This window comes from Tenrec ecaudatus, chromosome 1 (genome assembly GCF_050624435.1).
Source record: "Tenrec ecaudatus isolate mTenEca1 chromosome 1, mTenEca1.hap1, whole genome shotgun sequence".
Lineage (NCBI taxonomy): Eukaryota > Metazoa > Chordata > Mammalia > Afrosoricida > Tenrecidae > Tenrec > Tenrec ecaudatus.
The window spans coordinates 239442405-239457825 of NC_134530.1; the positions used below are offsets into that span (position 1 = coordinate 239442405).

Genomic DNA, 15421 nt, shown 5'->3' on the forward strand with positions numbered 1-15421 from the left:
AGAGTTTGCCACCTTTTGGATAACTTTCCCCTACACACATTTACCTATTGTTATGCTTATCTTATAGTTACTTTACTATGTGTATTGAAAGGGTAATAAGTGAAACAGGACAGGTGTTTTTATAAGACTCTTAATGACTACCGAAGCCCAGCTGCCATCAAGTTGACTCCAACTCCTCGAGAAGACCGTTAGGGTTTCTGAAACTCAAAATCTTCACCATAGCATGCAGCCTCATCTTTCTCCCAGGGAGCTGCTGGTGGGTTTGAACCACCAACCTTGTTCTTCTTAGCAGCCTTTCTCACAGCGCCATTATTCTGCATAGTGTCTTGATAGGTGCATGTCATGTGCATTTCATTTGTTAGAACAAACACCTGAAAATTATGTTTAAAAATGTATAATACCTTAAGGAAATAATACATGCAAAACACAAATGATTTGTTTTTAAAATTTAGTCATGAAGTTTCAGTTCTATGCAGGTCTTCATTGGCTAACTTCCTCTGAAGTAGTAAGCTGGTTCTGTCTTCCTTGTCTGTTCTTAGTCTGGAAATGCTACTGAAACCTATTCACTTTGAGTGATGTGCTGGCATTTGAAATACCACTGATAGAACTTTCGGCAGAACAGCACACATGCCACCGTGGGTTTGAGGATGGTGCAGGCATTGTTCTGTTACACTGTGCATGGGGTTCCTATGGGTCAGAATCCATTCTGGGGTACTTAGTACCAACAGGAGCCATGGAATGACTTTGCCTACCATTCCTTGACTTAAGTGGTTTAACAGAGTGAGACAATTAATTGACATTGCTTGAACACTTGTTACGCTCCCATAATCATGCTACAATTAGGTGAGTGATGACAGTGTTTATGGAAAAATAAGAATGCATGTTACTCATAAAAACCAATAATGAATCTCTTCCTTTATAGAATGTTTTTCTTCTTTTCTGTCTTCACAGGTAAATTCCTGCAGTAAGCTCTTACCTATGGTTTGTGTTGTATGATAGTTTGGCGTATCATTGATACTTGAGATAAGTAAGTCCTCCATCAGGGATTGAGAATTTTTGTTAAGAGACAACCATTTAAAAAATGATTAGGGTCTAGGGTGTAGGCTAATAAGGAAGCCAGACACTAGAGCCAATCTGAAGCTGTGATTAGACTTTGTTGGTGTTTTATTGATATGTTCGCTTCATTTTTAGTTAAGAAGACTTCAGTGGAAGACAGTAAAATTCCGTTTACTTTTTCCTGTGTTTTCTGTTCGGACCAGTGTGGCTGTTGCCTGTTCTGCTCTGTATGTCAGCGATAGGTGGGGAGCCTGGGAAGCTGTGCAGATATTATAAATACAAGGACTCTCGGAGGTGAGTTGGCAGTAAGTCCAAGCTATGGAAACAGGAGCAAACAAGTCTGTGCTACACCTGCTCTTAGAGCTTCCCCAGGGCAGCAGGAGCCTGAAATCACGACCAGCCGGGGACAGGAGTCTGTCTCACTGCCCACTGCATTGCAGCAGAGGGAGGTCCACTGACATGTTCACTAGGCGATCTGCCCTGACACTCGACTGAGTGGATTAATCAAGGGGATTTATGAACAGATTGGAAAGTAGAACGATGGCTGAGGTTCAGCGATAGAAAATTTCATGGTTGATCTTTAATCAAGCGCAAAGAATTGCATTTAGTCCATCTAAAGAATTTAATCTAGTCATAGAATTTTAGAGATGGTGGTACCTGCTAACAAATATTTCTATGTTTTCTAAGAGAATGTTTTCCAGATTAGGAAAACCATGGCAATATTTTCCCTCCATGATGCTAAACTTGCCTTCCGGGAGTTATGATTTAGGCTTTGTCATTGTTGTTGTTTTAAATCAAGATGAACCCTTGGTGCTCGGGAGAGATGTCCTCAGAGACCGATTTACCAAGCACGTGTCACCTTCCGTTGCTTTGCTCAGGGCATCTGGTCTCCAACTGCTCACCCCGCTGTCGCTGCTTGGCCTGTCCCCCAGGAGCTGGAGGACAGAGTGAGCTTTCTGGCGAAGGCTCTTGAGTTTCTCCGAGTAAGGTAAGCAAGCATTCATCTGAGGAGGTTTCAAAAGGTTTGTGGAAAAATGAACCAACCAAAAACATAATGGAAGTTTTCCATAAGCTTTTTGAAGCCCCGGATCGTAGAGAAGTGGGCATTAGTTCTTGTCGTTTGAGTGCCTAAGCTAGCGCGGTGTGATGGAATTCTCCGCAGTGATGGAAACACTCGGTCCCCGTGCTTCCAGTGGGGCAGCACAAGCAGCTGTCGAGTGGTAACTGTAAGGAGTGTCGTATCCAAACCAACTCACTGCCGTCAAGTCAGTGCTCAGTCATGGTGGCGCCTGTGTGTTTCCGAGACTAGCGGTTCGTGGGAGTAGAAAATCTCGTCTTTCTCTCATACAGCGGCCGGTGGTTCTGAACCGACAGCTACGCGGATCACAGTGAAACAAATCACCACTACACCATCAGGGCTAGCGGAACTAAATTTTACATTTTATTTATTTGTATCAATTACTTAAAATCTAAAAGCTATACATGACCTGGTGAGTGCTGGGTAGCTCAAATGGCAAACCACTAGACAACCAGCTGAAAGGGCGGCCTCTGGGGTGTAGGGACACTAAGGAAGATGGACGTGCTGATCTGGTTCCCTAAGTCACCGCCTCGGGACCCCTGAGAAGCCCCTCGATTCTGCACGCATGGCCTCCCCAGGGGGTGGATCTGACTCCCTGGCCACTTACAGCGCACCCAATAGGAAAAGAATGCCGTCGCGGGGCATGCGGTTAGTGTTCTAAAATAGTAGTGAGTTTGGAAGCACCAATGTATCGTAAGCATGCCCCATAAACTTCTTGGTGTGTAATTTTAAGTGCAAAAAAGTGTTTATATAATTTTATTGACTGGGTTATTGTTGATTTCTGTTTTCACTGTTCATATTTTTAAAAAGAGAAGTTCTTTTAAGATATAAATGATCTCCTGAGGGACATGCTAGGCTCCTTCTGATAACAAACAATGTTATGTCCTTAGCATTGCTTATCTGGAATTTTCCAAACGACTGCTGCACCAGACATTCAGTCTTAGGGAGACTCCAAAAGAATGGGTTCATGGGGCACCAGAAAGGGCACTGTCTGCTCCGTCACTGCACCAGACCCCAGATGCCACCTGTGCCAGCGAATCCCCGGGTGTAGAAGTTCTGTCTGGAGCACCGACTTGGAGGTTTCTGGAAGCAGTGGCTTCATTGCAGGGCTGTAGGGTTGTCCGACAGCTTCATCTCTTCTGACACACCCTTGACACCTCGCCAGAGCGGGGCGCAGACTGCAGATGGGAGCAAAAACCAAAAATACAGAGCACAATGAGCGTTATTAGCAGCGCCAGTTTGAAGTGATGAGGTGTTAACCACATTTGTTTAAAGAACAGTTTCTCTAACCCCAGAATCATTATCCCGCATTTTACTGCAATCAGTTCATAAACATCAAAGCCAGAGCGTTACATTTGTATGGGGTCAGGACCGACTGGGGCTGAGTGGAGAGACAGCCGCGAGCCCCTTCCTTACATGTGGGTGGCCTTGCAGCTGTTGGTCTACCCTCAGGCTCCTAGACAGATGCTTCTTTGCTCTTGCAGAGCCAGGCTTCAGTCCTAAGGAATGGACATAGACCATGGAGTCCCATCAACTCTCAAAACACCAGCCAGGCAGCCAGACAGCAGTCTCCCTGCAAGACCGAGAGGACCAAGCATAACATCAGAGCTGTTTCTACACAATAATATTTGGCTTTGTAGGATAACACTGGGTTCTCTTAAGCATATTATAAATATAAAGCTCAGAGGTCGGAGGGTTCTATGTGATACTAGTGGCGGAAGTCTACAAAGAGCCTGCATGAGACACAGCCGCTATACCTTTGCCCTTTGTCCCAATACCCTCCTCAAAGACAAGTAAAACTCAGCGTCTGCGTTGGGCATTCCTGTACAGATCGATCCTCACTACGAGGTGAGTTTCTGCGGCTCGGTGCTGTCGAGTGACTTCTCACTCGGCATCCCTGATAGACAGTGGAACAGCACACGGCCTGTCCTGGGCCATCTTCACGAGGATGGCTGTGTTTGAGCCCATTGTCGCAGCCACTGTGTTAACTCATCTAGTTGAGCATCTTTTTCACCTTCCCAAATCTGATGCCCTTCGCTGGGACTAGTCCTTTCTGATCATATATCCAAAGCACATGAGACGTAATCTTGCCATCCCAGCTTTTCTTGAGCATTCTGGCTGTACATCCTCCAAGACAGATAAGTTGTTCATCTGGCAGTCCATAATTCAGCGGCATTAATTTTTTTTCTGTCTTTCTTATTCATTGTTCAGCTTTTGTGTGCCTATGGCATGATTGAAAAATACCGTGTCTTGGGTCAGAAGCACCTTAGCCCTCAAAACGACATCATGGCAAAGTCTTTGGCCGCAGTGCAATCTCTGTGCTTTCTTGACTGCTGCTTCCACGGTGTTCCATGTGAATCTTAAGTAAAATGAAATCCTTGACAACTTCCATCCTTTCTCTGGTTCTCATGATGCATTTCTTGGTACAGTTCTTAGGATTTTTGTTTTCTTTACATTGAGGCCTAACCTACACTATTTGATGTAATCTATGCACATAGATTAGGGGAAATATATTTTTGGAATAAGAACTACATTCAAAATATTTGGGCTTCCATTAACTTTGGGTTCTTAAATAAATTTCTGAGGTGCGTATTCAAATCACATAGCAACACATGCCTTAAAGAGATTACAATGTTACGTGTGCAGCGTCTCACACAGGGCCTGAGAGACAGGAGAGGCTCAAGAAAAGTTCTCCATTGTGATACGTCGGGAGGATGAGGTGCTGTCTACAGACTTGTCCTTCATTTCTGATCTGTGTAATTGTAAATACTCTACTTCTGCCTCACAAAGATTTTCATGCTGGCACTATTACTGAGGCCCACTACTTCTGCTTGTGGAAAGTTTTCTCTGAATGATACTCTAGTATTGTCTTTAGTAGCAAAAGGTTATAAGGATCTACATGTCCCATGAGATGAGGACATGCACGGACACGGGGTGCCCATGATCACTCTGAAGGCCAGAGAAGACACAGTTCAGCCACTGTGAGTGGAAGTTGCAGACTCACACTTTGGGGAATATAATTTTAAGTACATTTTTTAATGGCAAAAACTTGATTAGGGGAAAATAATATAATAAATGATATGCTCTTTCTTTGAAAACAGAAAAGCTGACCATCTGAAAAGATCCTAACATTTAACGAGATGATAGAACATGTTTTTTATATGCTTCTCTGTTTCAGTTTTAATGCACACTAAGGGAAGGGGTGTAAGAGATGACTGCAAGAATCCTACCTTATCGTTTCTATTTTACTAGCTCCAGTGCTAGGAAGGTTGAATGGCAAAGAATTGGTGATTCCCTCTCTTTTCTGTGCCTTCTGATTAATAAAGATTTTTCTTGAAATAGAAACCTCTGCTTTTTAGATTTACTTTTAAATTATTGCTGCCATTTCCTTTTAAGCATCTTATTTTTCACAGCCCCATTCATTCATTATGGAAACGTGGGAACCGGGCAAGCAGTAATAATAACAGCAAACATTTAGACAGCATTTCCATTGGCCCGAGAGAAAGGGTCTTACAGGCCCTACACTCACATAGTCTTTCTGATAACTCGGTGGAGAAAGCTCTGTGACTGTTATGCGGATGGAAAGACAGGCATGAGAGAAGTTGCATAACTTCTCCCAAATCATAGTTAATACTATTCCATCCAAGCACAATTCACAGCAGGCTCTCCACACAGAGGTCCTTGTATTTATTGCTTACCAAGAGGGAGATACTGTACATTCGATTCTGCTTTGGAAAACAGAATTTGCATAGCCATTTCCCCTTGCTCATTGACTTATGACATGAAGCAGTGGCGGACAAAAGTGGATGGCGTGTATCAAAAGGTGACCACTCCCAGTCAGTAGATTAACGTAGGTAGTTCATCGTCCGTCTTGCCTGAGCATGGCTGCTAACGAACACTCACATTGGAACTATCTCTGAGTTGGAGAGATATCCACCGATGTTTCCATTACTAAAAGTAGTTTGCCACTATATTGCCATTCAATTTTTAATGGCATTAGATGACTCAGTGTAAGTGGCGAAGTGGCAGCCATTTTCCATAGGATTGTACTGGCTAAGAGATAACAGGTAACTAACTTACCTTATAAATCACGAGGCTCCATTGCCATTGATGTACTTCAAAAAGTGCCTATTATGTAACAGTAGTGAACCGATAGTGTTCATTTGATGTGCTGCGATTTTTGAGACAGTACGATTCTTGTGGGAGTGACTCCAGAATCAATGGAAGATATTCTTGGGGTAGAATTGTAAAATATATTAAAGTTTAAAAAATTAATAACATACAAGTGATATTCTGATTTTATTGTTTCATAAGTATGATGAAAATACCCAAAGACCATTGAGAAGATGTTTTCTCGAAATATGAAAGTGTAAGGCATACCACTATTCCCCTCTAGGTGGCATGATTTAGGTTGTCATTGAATCAATAGAAACCATTTCTTCCCTGGCAACCAGAGTGCCTGGTTTCTGAATAATCAGAGCAACTGCCGCATTGACTGGATTTAATTGTTACATCTGGTCAAGTAACTAGAACGCCTTTGTAATTCTCTGTTGTTTAGTAATCTTAGCTTTTTAAAAGACCTTAAACAAACAAACAAACAACCTAGTTCTTATCACTCTTAGGCAGCCACGATTATTTCTGAGTAATGCTGAAGTCTCTTCAGGTCACAGTGACATCCGTTTCGGATTTATTTAATTGGTTTAGGATAAGCAGCTTGCCAGTTATGGAACATAACGATTGTCTTTATACTTGAAAGGACATTTATAGATATAGCTAAAATAATTAACAAGGAAAGTACACATTGTTGGCATCTTGATCAGCACCCTTTTCAAATACGTGGTGGACTTGGCAGGTGTGTGTGAGGAGTGAGCATGTATTCAATAAGAAAGATCATGATGTCAAAGTTAGGGTGATGTGACCCATACCCAGCAAAGGACAAGCAGCACCTTCCGTTTTTGCCTGTTTGCTTGTTTTTCATTCTCTGCACTGACATTTAAATGAGAAAGAGCTAGAACTCATTTTCGCTTTTTGAAAAAAAAAATTCACTCTTCATGTTTGGTTTTCTAAATTTAAAAGATGAATTTCCCTGGCTATGCACAGCACACACGGAATGCGTGTCAATCCTCCCTCAGTTGTTATTTCTAGCTTCTTTGTTTCTGTGTGAGAGGTGGCCTTTCACGGAGCTCAAAAAGTTTACAGAAGCCCCTCATTCCGGTGGCCGCAGACTCGCTACAGCTGTGCACAGACGTGTTTTAAAACGCAGCTCTGTTCGTATTAGAATTATAGGCAAAGGATCAGAAGGCTTGGAGATGCAAAACATGGGATCACCATTTTAACAAAAGAAAGGTGGCAATCTGATATATTGTTGCCAATTCAGACTGCAAGGTGGCTCCCTGGTAGAGAAAGTAATGGTATACAAGTAGACAGGCATATATGCCCTGGTTTGGGCCATCTGCACGAGCTTCGTGGCGCACCAAGTGCCAATACTTCCATTCGCAGAGTTTCCAGCCTACATTTCGTCCTGTTTTGTTTTTCTGCTGCCTCCACGCATTTAAAGACGATGGATGGATCTTAAACAATAAAAATTCCACTTTGTGATTGTCAAGCCCCACTCCTTCTAATTAGGAGAACCGATCATGCTTTTCTGAATCCTTTGCCTTCTCTAGCCCTGCCTTGTAGTTAAACATTTTTATTTGTATTTTGCTAAACCACTTCTCCTTTCTCCACCAGCAACCTTTTCGGGCTCCTGGGTTTGGGAGCAGGGGAGGGAATGAATGAAGAATGGAGATTCTCTGCTGTGAGAACCAGTATCAACCATTGCCCGCAAAGTGAAGGGAAATGTTGCTGCTGGCTTCTTAGCATCAACATTAGTGAAAGCCTCATCTTTCTCACGTGGAGTGGCTTCTGGTTTCAAACTGCTGACCTTGTGGTTTTGAACGCTGACCTTGTGGTTAGTAACCTAATTGGTAACCACTATGCCACCAGTGCTTTCTGCCTTTAACCCTGCCTGCCCCACTCCACCCTGGCTCCTTTTTCCTTATCTCTTGTTCCTTAGTCACCTTTAAAATTAAATGACAATAGCAATCAATCTGATGACTTTCCAAGGAGAAATCACTATGGTTTTCAATTCATTCGTAGCAATAAACATGTTTATCTCTAGCAATATAAATAGAACATGGGACAACTATGGAAATAATCAAATATGAAAATTGTGGTTTCAGGAGATAAGATTATAAGAATTTAAATGTGGTCTATTTTCAGATTAGATGATTATTTTGCATTTTTTCCAACGTGCTATAAAACCTAATCAATTATGGTTGTCACCACCACACCACATACTCTTTCTGGCTTTAATGTTTGAAATCATTGTGGAATACTTTCAGAATTTTTCAAATTAAGGTTATTCTTTTGTCAAGGTTAGGATGGAGCTATTTAGATCATAAATTCACTCCTAGATCCAGAGGGTGAGATGAGAAGGTTTTTTCTTTTAACCAGAGTTTTGTTTAATTCCTTCTAGAAATTCCAAATTACTTCTCTGAATGCACCCCTTAACTAGCAGGAAAGGGTTTGGAAAACAGCTGCCAAGCTCTACTCTGATCTGAAAAACAAGGAATTCCACTTTAGGGTGTTAAATATTGAGAGACTTGATTGTGTTTCTGGACTTGACTTTGGTAGACATTTAGCATTCTCTTCTCTCAAAATGCACTCTCTAGCCCCTTGTCCCTATAATCACTGGAAACAAAATGTCATAATGTTTAAAATAATTAGGAGTCCTTGTGGTATAGTAGATTACATGTTGGGTCTGCTAACTGCAAGTTCACCAGTTCGAAGCCACCAGCCACTCCACAGGAGCAAGATGAGGCTTTCTGTGCTCTTAAGTATTTGCAGCCTCAGAAACCCACAGCTGTGCGAGCCTACCATCACAGGGTCACTCTGTTTAGTTTAGTTTTCTTTTTTTAGAAACCGCTAGGAGGCAGAATCATGAAGCAAACTGGCGTTTTCTTCCCTTTGCTCTTTGGTTCTATTTGTAAATAAGCAAGCAGAAGCCAGATGATTTTATTATAAATTCCCCGTGCAATGCGAAAGTGATAGATAATAATAGTAACGTTGAATGGGCACTTCCTAAGTGCCAGGTTTTGTTTCAAGTGCTTTCTCTGCATCCCATAATTTAATCCTCGTCATCTCCATGTTTTTGGTAATGTTGATCCCCATTTTACAGAGGAAGAACCCAAAACCAAGGCCCGCGTCACTGGGCAAGGATCACAAAGTCAGAAAGTGGCAGGAATTTGAATCCAAGAAATCTTGACACTGGAGCGTGTCCTTTTAATCCTGTTCTACTGTCTCCTACAGATCATCACAACAGGCTGTTCCTGATTAAATACCATCTTACTGTGCAGACCGGGCATATAGAGTCCCTAGCACCTTGTGAGATTTCAATAAATAGAGTGAATGCTTTGCTTTTTTGGCTACAGGGTTAAACAGCCTCCAGAAGGGTTATTTAATCCAAGAAAACACTAGTTTACGGTTAATAGAAAAATAACGTTTGCTGTCTTACCTAGGACATTTCCTGTGATGGTGGCACCTGACATTGGTTGCTCAGAGCAGGGTAAAGAGGCTTCTCTCCTGTTGTCCTCAAGTTGTTCTCCTCAGCCCCACAGGCCAGATGATGTCATCGGCCAGCCCTTATCACCGCCCTCATGGGCTCTGGGGAAATTTAAAGTCGCCTCTTATGAATGGACCAGGGGTCTCAGGTTTAAAGGATTATGAAATAAGCCGGAAGCATTCAACACACTGCCTTGAACTAAATGGTATGTTTCTGTTGGGAACGAGTGGTCATCAGAAGCATTTCTGGCTTGTTATCTGTAAGTAAACCAGAGGAACCTTTGTAAGTAAACCAGAGGAACCTTTGTTGTCAGGGGGCTCACTTGTTCATCCGTGTGCAGCTAGACCACTGCCGTGCTCAACCTGAAACCCAAAGGGTGACGTAACTTGATGACACAAACAGCCCCACGAGGGTGCCTATGGTCATACTTCACTGTGGCTTTTGGGATGGTAACTGGCTGTGGAATTCCTTGAGTTGCTCCCACTTGAGACTGGCCACAGAATAGGAACCTGCTGACGCTGATTTGCACATAGCCATCAGACGTGGTTAAGGTCTTGATTCCAGAGTTTTCCAGTGGCTGTTAAGAGGGGAGGGAAGAAAATGCTGGGGCACTGGGATACCAGGTGATGCTAAACTTTAGTCTTTTAAAGTGTAAAACAGTTTTCTTCAGGACTCTCAGAGCCTTTACCGTGATAATGCGGATTATTAATCTACAAGAGGAGGATAGAGTGGCTGGTGTCTCCCAAATTACGTTGGACGCATACATCCTGTTTGTCATATTCCAGGACCAGTGTTTCTTAGAAGTAGGTAGTGGGTGAGAACATTTGCAGGGGATTCTGACTGTAAAAACCACTGGGCTGGAGACACTTCAGTCTCTGTACCTCACTCTCTTCCTCTGCAAAATAGGAGTCAGATCTACTTCCAATGGGTTATTGAGGCTTAAAGGAGTTCGGTACCTATCAATCCACAGTTATTAAGTGGGATATGTGTTACTCTTAAACTCAAGTTGATTCTGATTCCGAGCGACCTCATAGGACAGGGTAAAGCTGGCCCTGTGGGTTTCCGAGACTGTAATTCATTGGAGTAGAAAACTTTAACTTTCTCGTGAGACGTGGCTGCTAGTTTGGAACTGCTGCCTTTGCAGTTAGCAGCCCACTAAGTCACCGGGATTTCTTAGGGACCTGCTTTTGCTGGTTTCCTCACTGCCACAGAGTTGATACTGACTCACAGGGACCCTACAAGGCAAGACAGAGCTGTTCCCCCTCTCCCTTCCCCACCCCTGTGAGAGTCTGTGACTAACCCTTGATGGGAGTAGAAATCCCCATCTTTCTCTCCAGAACAATTGGCGTTTCCTAACTACTGACCTTGCAGTTAGCAGCCCAGCATGTAAGTGGGCACCAGGGCTCTTAGTGCCACGTGTTAGATTTTATTAGAAGCCCCAGTGGTGCAGTCATTAAATGCTGGGCTGCTCACGGATAGGTGAGTCCCCTTTCCCAGGACCTTAGGGAGACATCATGTCCAACAGCTCCCATTTACAGCCCATCCATGCCTGTGAGCAGTTCTACGTGTCCTATGGGGTCACTGGGAGTCAGAAGGCACTCAATAGCCCCTACACCAACACATCCATTCCTGTTCAAGCAGCCCTCCACTCACTAATGATAAATACACACTGAAAGTGCACATTCTGAAAGTTAGGAAAGGCTCCTACTGACTTCGTTCTTTTTGTAATGAGAACATCTGAGCTATGAATAATATAGAGAGGCTTTGAGTTTGGGGAAAAACTCAACAGTTTCCAGTTTAAATCACCATACTAGTCAGTATGGGCACCGCGTCATGGGGAAATGAAAATGTTGACTTTTAGTAACTAAAGGTGGAAAAGAGGGGAAATTGAACAGTGGCGAGGATTATTCTTGTGCTCATCTGGTTTTGCCTAGGATGAAATAGAAACAGTGAGATTGTGCATAGCGTGTAACAGTGGCTATCAGACACTTACCATTCCAGTTTCTGAATGTGCGCTATGGAAAGGAGGAAGCTGGCTGACAAGCTCTAGCCTATAAGGAAGGTGAAGAGACAGCTGTGTCAAGAAACGGGCCAGGCAGCAAGCTCAGGAGTTCATCATTTAAATAGTAAAACAAGCCGATGCACCTTAGTCTTTATGTAAAAGAAGCAACCCTTGTAGTATTCCAGCAGTTCACACTAAACAAAGACCAGACTGCAAAACATTTATAAAGTAAGGATGGAGGTTAAGTTAGGGAATCTGGGAAAATCTTAAGATTTCAGAAGTAAAAAGCACATTTTGGATCTGAAAGATGTCCTCAAGGCTGGCCTGACCCTAAGTACACTGTACAAGCTCTCTGGCGCGCGCGCGCGCATGTGTGTGTGTGTGTGTGTGTGTGTGTGTGTGTGTACACATAGGAATGAAGGCTTCCATTTGAGAACTAGTAATTCCATTGGAGAGGCACGGAGTGAGCCACCGTAAGTGAAAACGGGACGCTCGATAGTTGTCCTTCAACAAATTGTTCCAAAATGACTATATAAAGTAAATACCGTAAATCACTGCTGTCAGGGCACACACTGCACCTCCGCCCTCCCTTCCCCACAGCAGTCCACATTTCCACACCCCCTTCAACTCCACGGTGGAGGAGAGCTCGTGGTCGAAGTAAACGAGAAGCCTTCTGCCTGTAATCTTAGCACGTCACTTTGTGGAAGGCAAACACGTGGTTCAGAGAGAACTTATAAATCTCTCCTCCCCACCAAGATCGTGATGTTATCTACTGGCAGCAGAAGGTTCGCTCTGAGCCCAGCTCCCAAGGAAAGAGAGAGAGGGAGAGGGAGGAGAGAGAGAGAGAGAGAGAGAGAGAGAGAGAGAGAGAGAGAGAGAGAAGAGGAGAGGAGAGGAGAGGAGAGGAGAGGAGAGGAGAGGAGAGGAGAGGAGAGGAGAGGAGAGGAGAGGAGAGGAGAGGAGAGGAGAGGAGAGGAGAGGAGAGGAGAGGAGAGGAGAGGAGAGGAGAGGAGAGGAGAGGAGAGGAGAGGAGAGGAGAGGAGAGGAGAGGAGAGGAGAGGAGAGGAGAGGAGAGGAGAGGAGAGGAGAGGAGAGGAGAGGAGAGGAGAGGAGAGGAGAGGAGAGGAGAGGAGAGGAGAGGAGAGGAGAGGAGAGGAGAGGAGAGGAGAGGAGAGGAGAGGAGAGGAGAGGAGAGGAGAGGAGAGGAGAGGAGAGGAGAGGAGAGGAGAGGAGAGGAGAGGAGAGGAGAGGAGAGGAGAGGAGAGGAGAGGAGAGGAGAGGAGAGGAGAGGAGAGGAGAGGAGAGGAGAGGAGAGGAGAGGAGAGGAGAGGAGAGGAGAGGAGAGGAGAGGAGAGGAGAGGAGAGGAGAGGAGAGGAGAGAAGAGAAGAGATGGATGGTCCTGCATAAGGGAACAGTACCACAGTCTAGGGTGTTGTTGGAGAACAAACTGAGGAGCTTCCTGGCTGCAGATAAAAGGACGATTTCAGAAAGGTGGCAAGTGCTTCTATAACCGAAGCGAGTAAATCCAAGTGGAGGCGAGGCCAGGAGGGTTTGGGAAAGGCCAGTCGCCCAAGGAAACCCCTACCCACCGCCCTTAGGAAATAAACTCCCCGGGCAGCGCGTCTCCGGAGTGGCGGCCGCCGTCCGTCCGCAGGGGGTGAAAGCCACCGCGGCCGCGGCCAGTCGCCTGTTGCTGGGTTGGCGTTTGGAGCGAGAGGAGGAGCAGGAGGAGCCCGAGAAGGAGGGAGCTGGAGGCTGGACGAGCTGCGAGCAGCGGCGGCGGCAAAGGAGCGGCCAGGCGGGGCGCAGGCTACCTACGGCGCGGCTCCCGGAGCAGCTCCTCGCTCGCGGCCTCTGCAGCCTCGGCGGTCCTCGGGCGACCCAGCCGCCCCCGAGCGCCCCGCGAAGCGCACCCGCCTCTCCGCGCCGGCCTCGCCCCCAGCGCGCGCCCACGGACTCGCGCGAGCGCGCGCCCCCACACGGACACACACACTCACACCGACACGCGCGCGCGCGCTCACACGTGCGCTCCTCGGCTCCGGAGCTGCGGCTCTTGCTCCCAGGCGTCGCCGTGGAAGGACAGGCCGAGCCGCTCCTCCTTTAACGCTATACATTCCCCGCCCGGCCGCCTCGGCGCCCCGCGCAGCCCGGCAGGAGCCCCCCGCGTCAGGTCGGCAGCTGCCAGCCCCGGGACCTTCGCATCTCTTCCCTCTGGGCCGGAGGAGCCGAGTTCAGACCCGCCACTTCGCACCTGAGACTGCCACATAGAACTCACTTTCGTCCTCTTAAATTTGTTTCTGTTTATTAGTCCCTCTTCCCCCTCCCCCTCCCATCTTGTCGCTCCAAGAAAAAAAAATTCTTACTCTCCCCCCGCCCCCCCCCCCGAAACTCACAGCTTTCCCCTGGCCATCCAAATTCATATTTCCACTCGGGGAACGAGTTGCATTTTTTTATAAAGGAATTCCAGCAAGAAATATTTTTCTCGATTGGGAATTGACTCTCGGTTTGCAAAAGTTTCGCATTAAAAAACCCCAAACCCCCCAAACCTTGACCTATACGTTCAGACGTGTTGGTTTCTAGCTCCTCTTTTTGCCTTATTTTTTTTCTCTTTTTAAACTTGTTTTTTTTTTCACCTTTAAAAAAATGCACTACTGTGTGCTGCTGAGCGCTTTTCTGACCCTGCATCTGGTCTCGGTGGCGCTTAGTCTGTCTACCTGCAGCACGCTGGATATGGACCAGTTCATGCGCAAGAGAATCGAGGCGATTCGCGGGCAGATCTTGAGCAAGCTGAAGCTCACCAGCCCCCCTGAAGACTACCCCGAGCCCGACGAGGTGCCCCTGGAGGTGATTTCCATCTACAACAGCACCAGGGACTTGCTCCAGGAGAAAGCGAGCCGGCGAGCCGCCGCCTGCGAGCGCGAGAGGAGCGACGAGGAGTATTACGCCAAGGAGGTTTACAAGATCGACATGCCTCCCTTCTTCCCCTCGGAAAGTAAGTGCTCCTTCTCGCTTCCCTTCCCCGAGGTGGGGCGCTGCCCGCTGCCCGGAGCTTTGGGCCCGCAGCGGCTCAGGGGATCGCCCTGACACCCCCGTCCCCGCTCGCGCTCTCTCCCGGTCTCTCGCGCTTCTTCCCACCCACCTCCTTCCCAGTAGGGTGCTTGAGGACATTCGCTTTCAAAACGCCAACTTTCCACTTTGGTTTTCTCCGTGGCCTCCATCAGAAGGCGTTATTTCCTCTCTCCGCGTTGCTGTCTCTGTCTTTTCCTCTCGATCTTCTCGACTTGGCCACCAGCTAGGTGTCCGCTCTCCTGCATGGAAGTCAGGGCTCCCCCTGGGGCGCAGTTCCACCGGGTTTCTTTGCGCACACTGGTGCGGAGCCCGTTGAGCTGATGCACGAAGGGTTAAACAAAAAGTGGCTCTCAACTAGTCTCTCCGGAAGGTGCCCGCTTTCCGTGCTGCACCCCCAACCCCCGTGCCAATTGGCACCTCCGAGTCTTCCCAGTTGTTGAAAACTTCCCCTCCCCCAAATGTCAATATCGGCCGGACAAAACCCGGTTACGAGACCGCCCGGGAAACCCCCCTTGGAACCCTGAATTCCTGATTCATCTTTTGCCGTCCTTAGGTGGGGAGGTGTTTACATTCCCCAACCATGAGCCCTGGCAAGCACTTACTGCCCGCTTT

General features: G+C 46.3%; 1 protein-coding gene and 1 long non-coding RNA gene across 9 annotated transcripts in view; one reads left to right on the forward strand and one right to left on the reverse strand.

Annotated features, from left to right (window-relative positions):
- Window positions 1–2483: 2483 nt before the first annotated feature.
- LOC142424995 (uncharacterized) lies at window positions 2484–15093 on the reverse strand. 6 transcript variants are annotated; one of them, XR_012779413.1, is made up of 6 exons: window positions 14880–15093; window positions 11731–11788; window positions 9690–9994; window positions 6215–6366; window positions 3551–3707; window positions 2484–3312 (listed from the first exon to the last, which is right to left on the reverse strand). It is a non-coding gene; the product is annotated as an uncharacterized LOC142424995 (long non-coding RNA). The 6 variants fall into 6 exon arrangements; XR_012779404.1 differs by lacking the exon at window positions 14880–15093 and adding an exon at window positions 13762–14015; XR_012779403.1 differs by lacking the exon at window positions 14880–15093 and adding an exon at window positions 13738–14015.
- TGFB2 (transforming growth factor beta 2) overlaps window positions 13065–15421 on the forward strand; it is a 106217-nt gene continuing 103860 nt past the window's right edge. For all 3 annotated transcript variants that reach the window (XM_075530437.1, XM_075530420.1, XM_075530428.1), the window contains exon 1: window positions 13065–14732. In XM_075530437.1, the coding sequence (XP_075386552.1) occupies window positions 14384–14732 (349 nt within the window). In that variant the 5' untranslated portion in view covers window positions 13065–14383. The remainder of the gene's footprint in view (window positions 14733–15421) is intronic.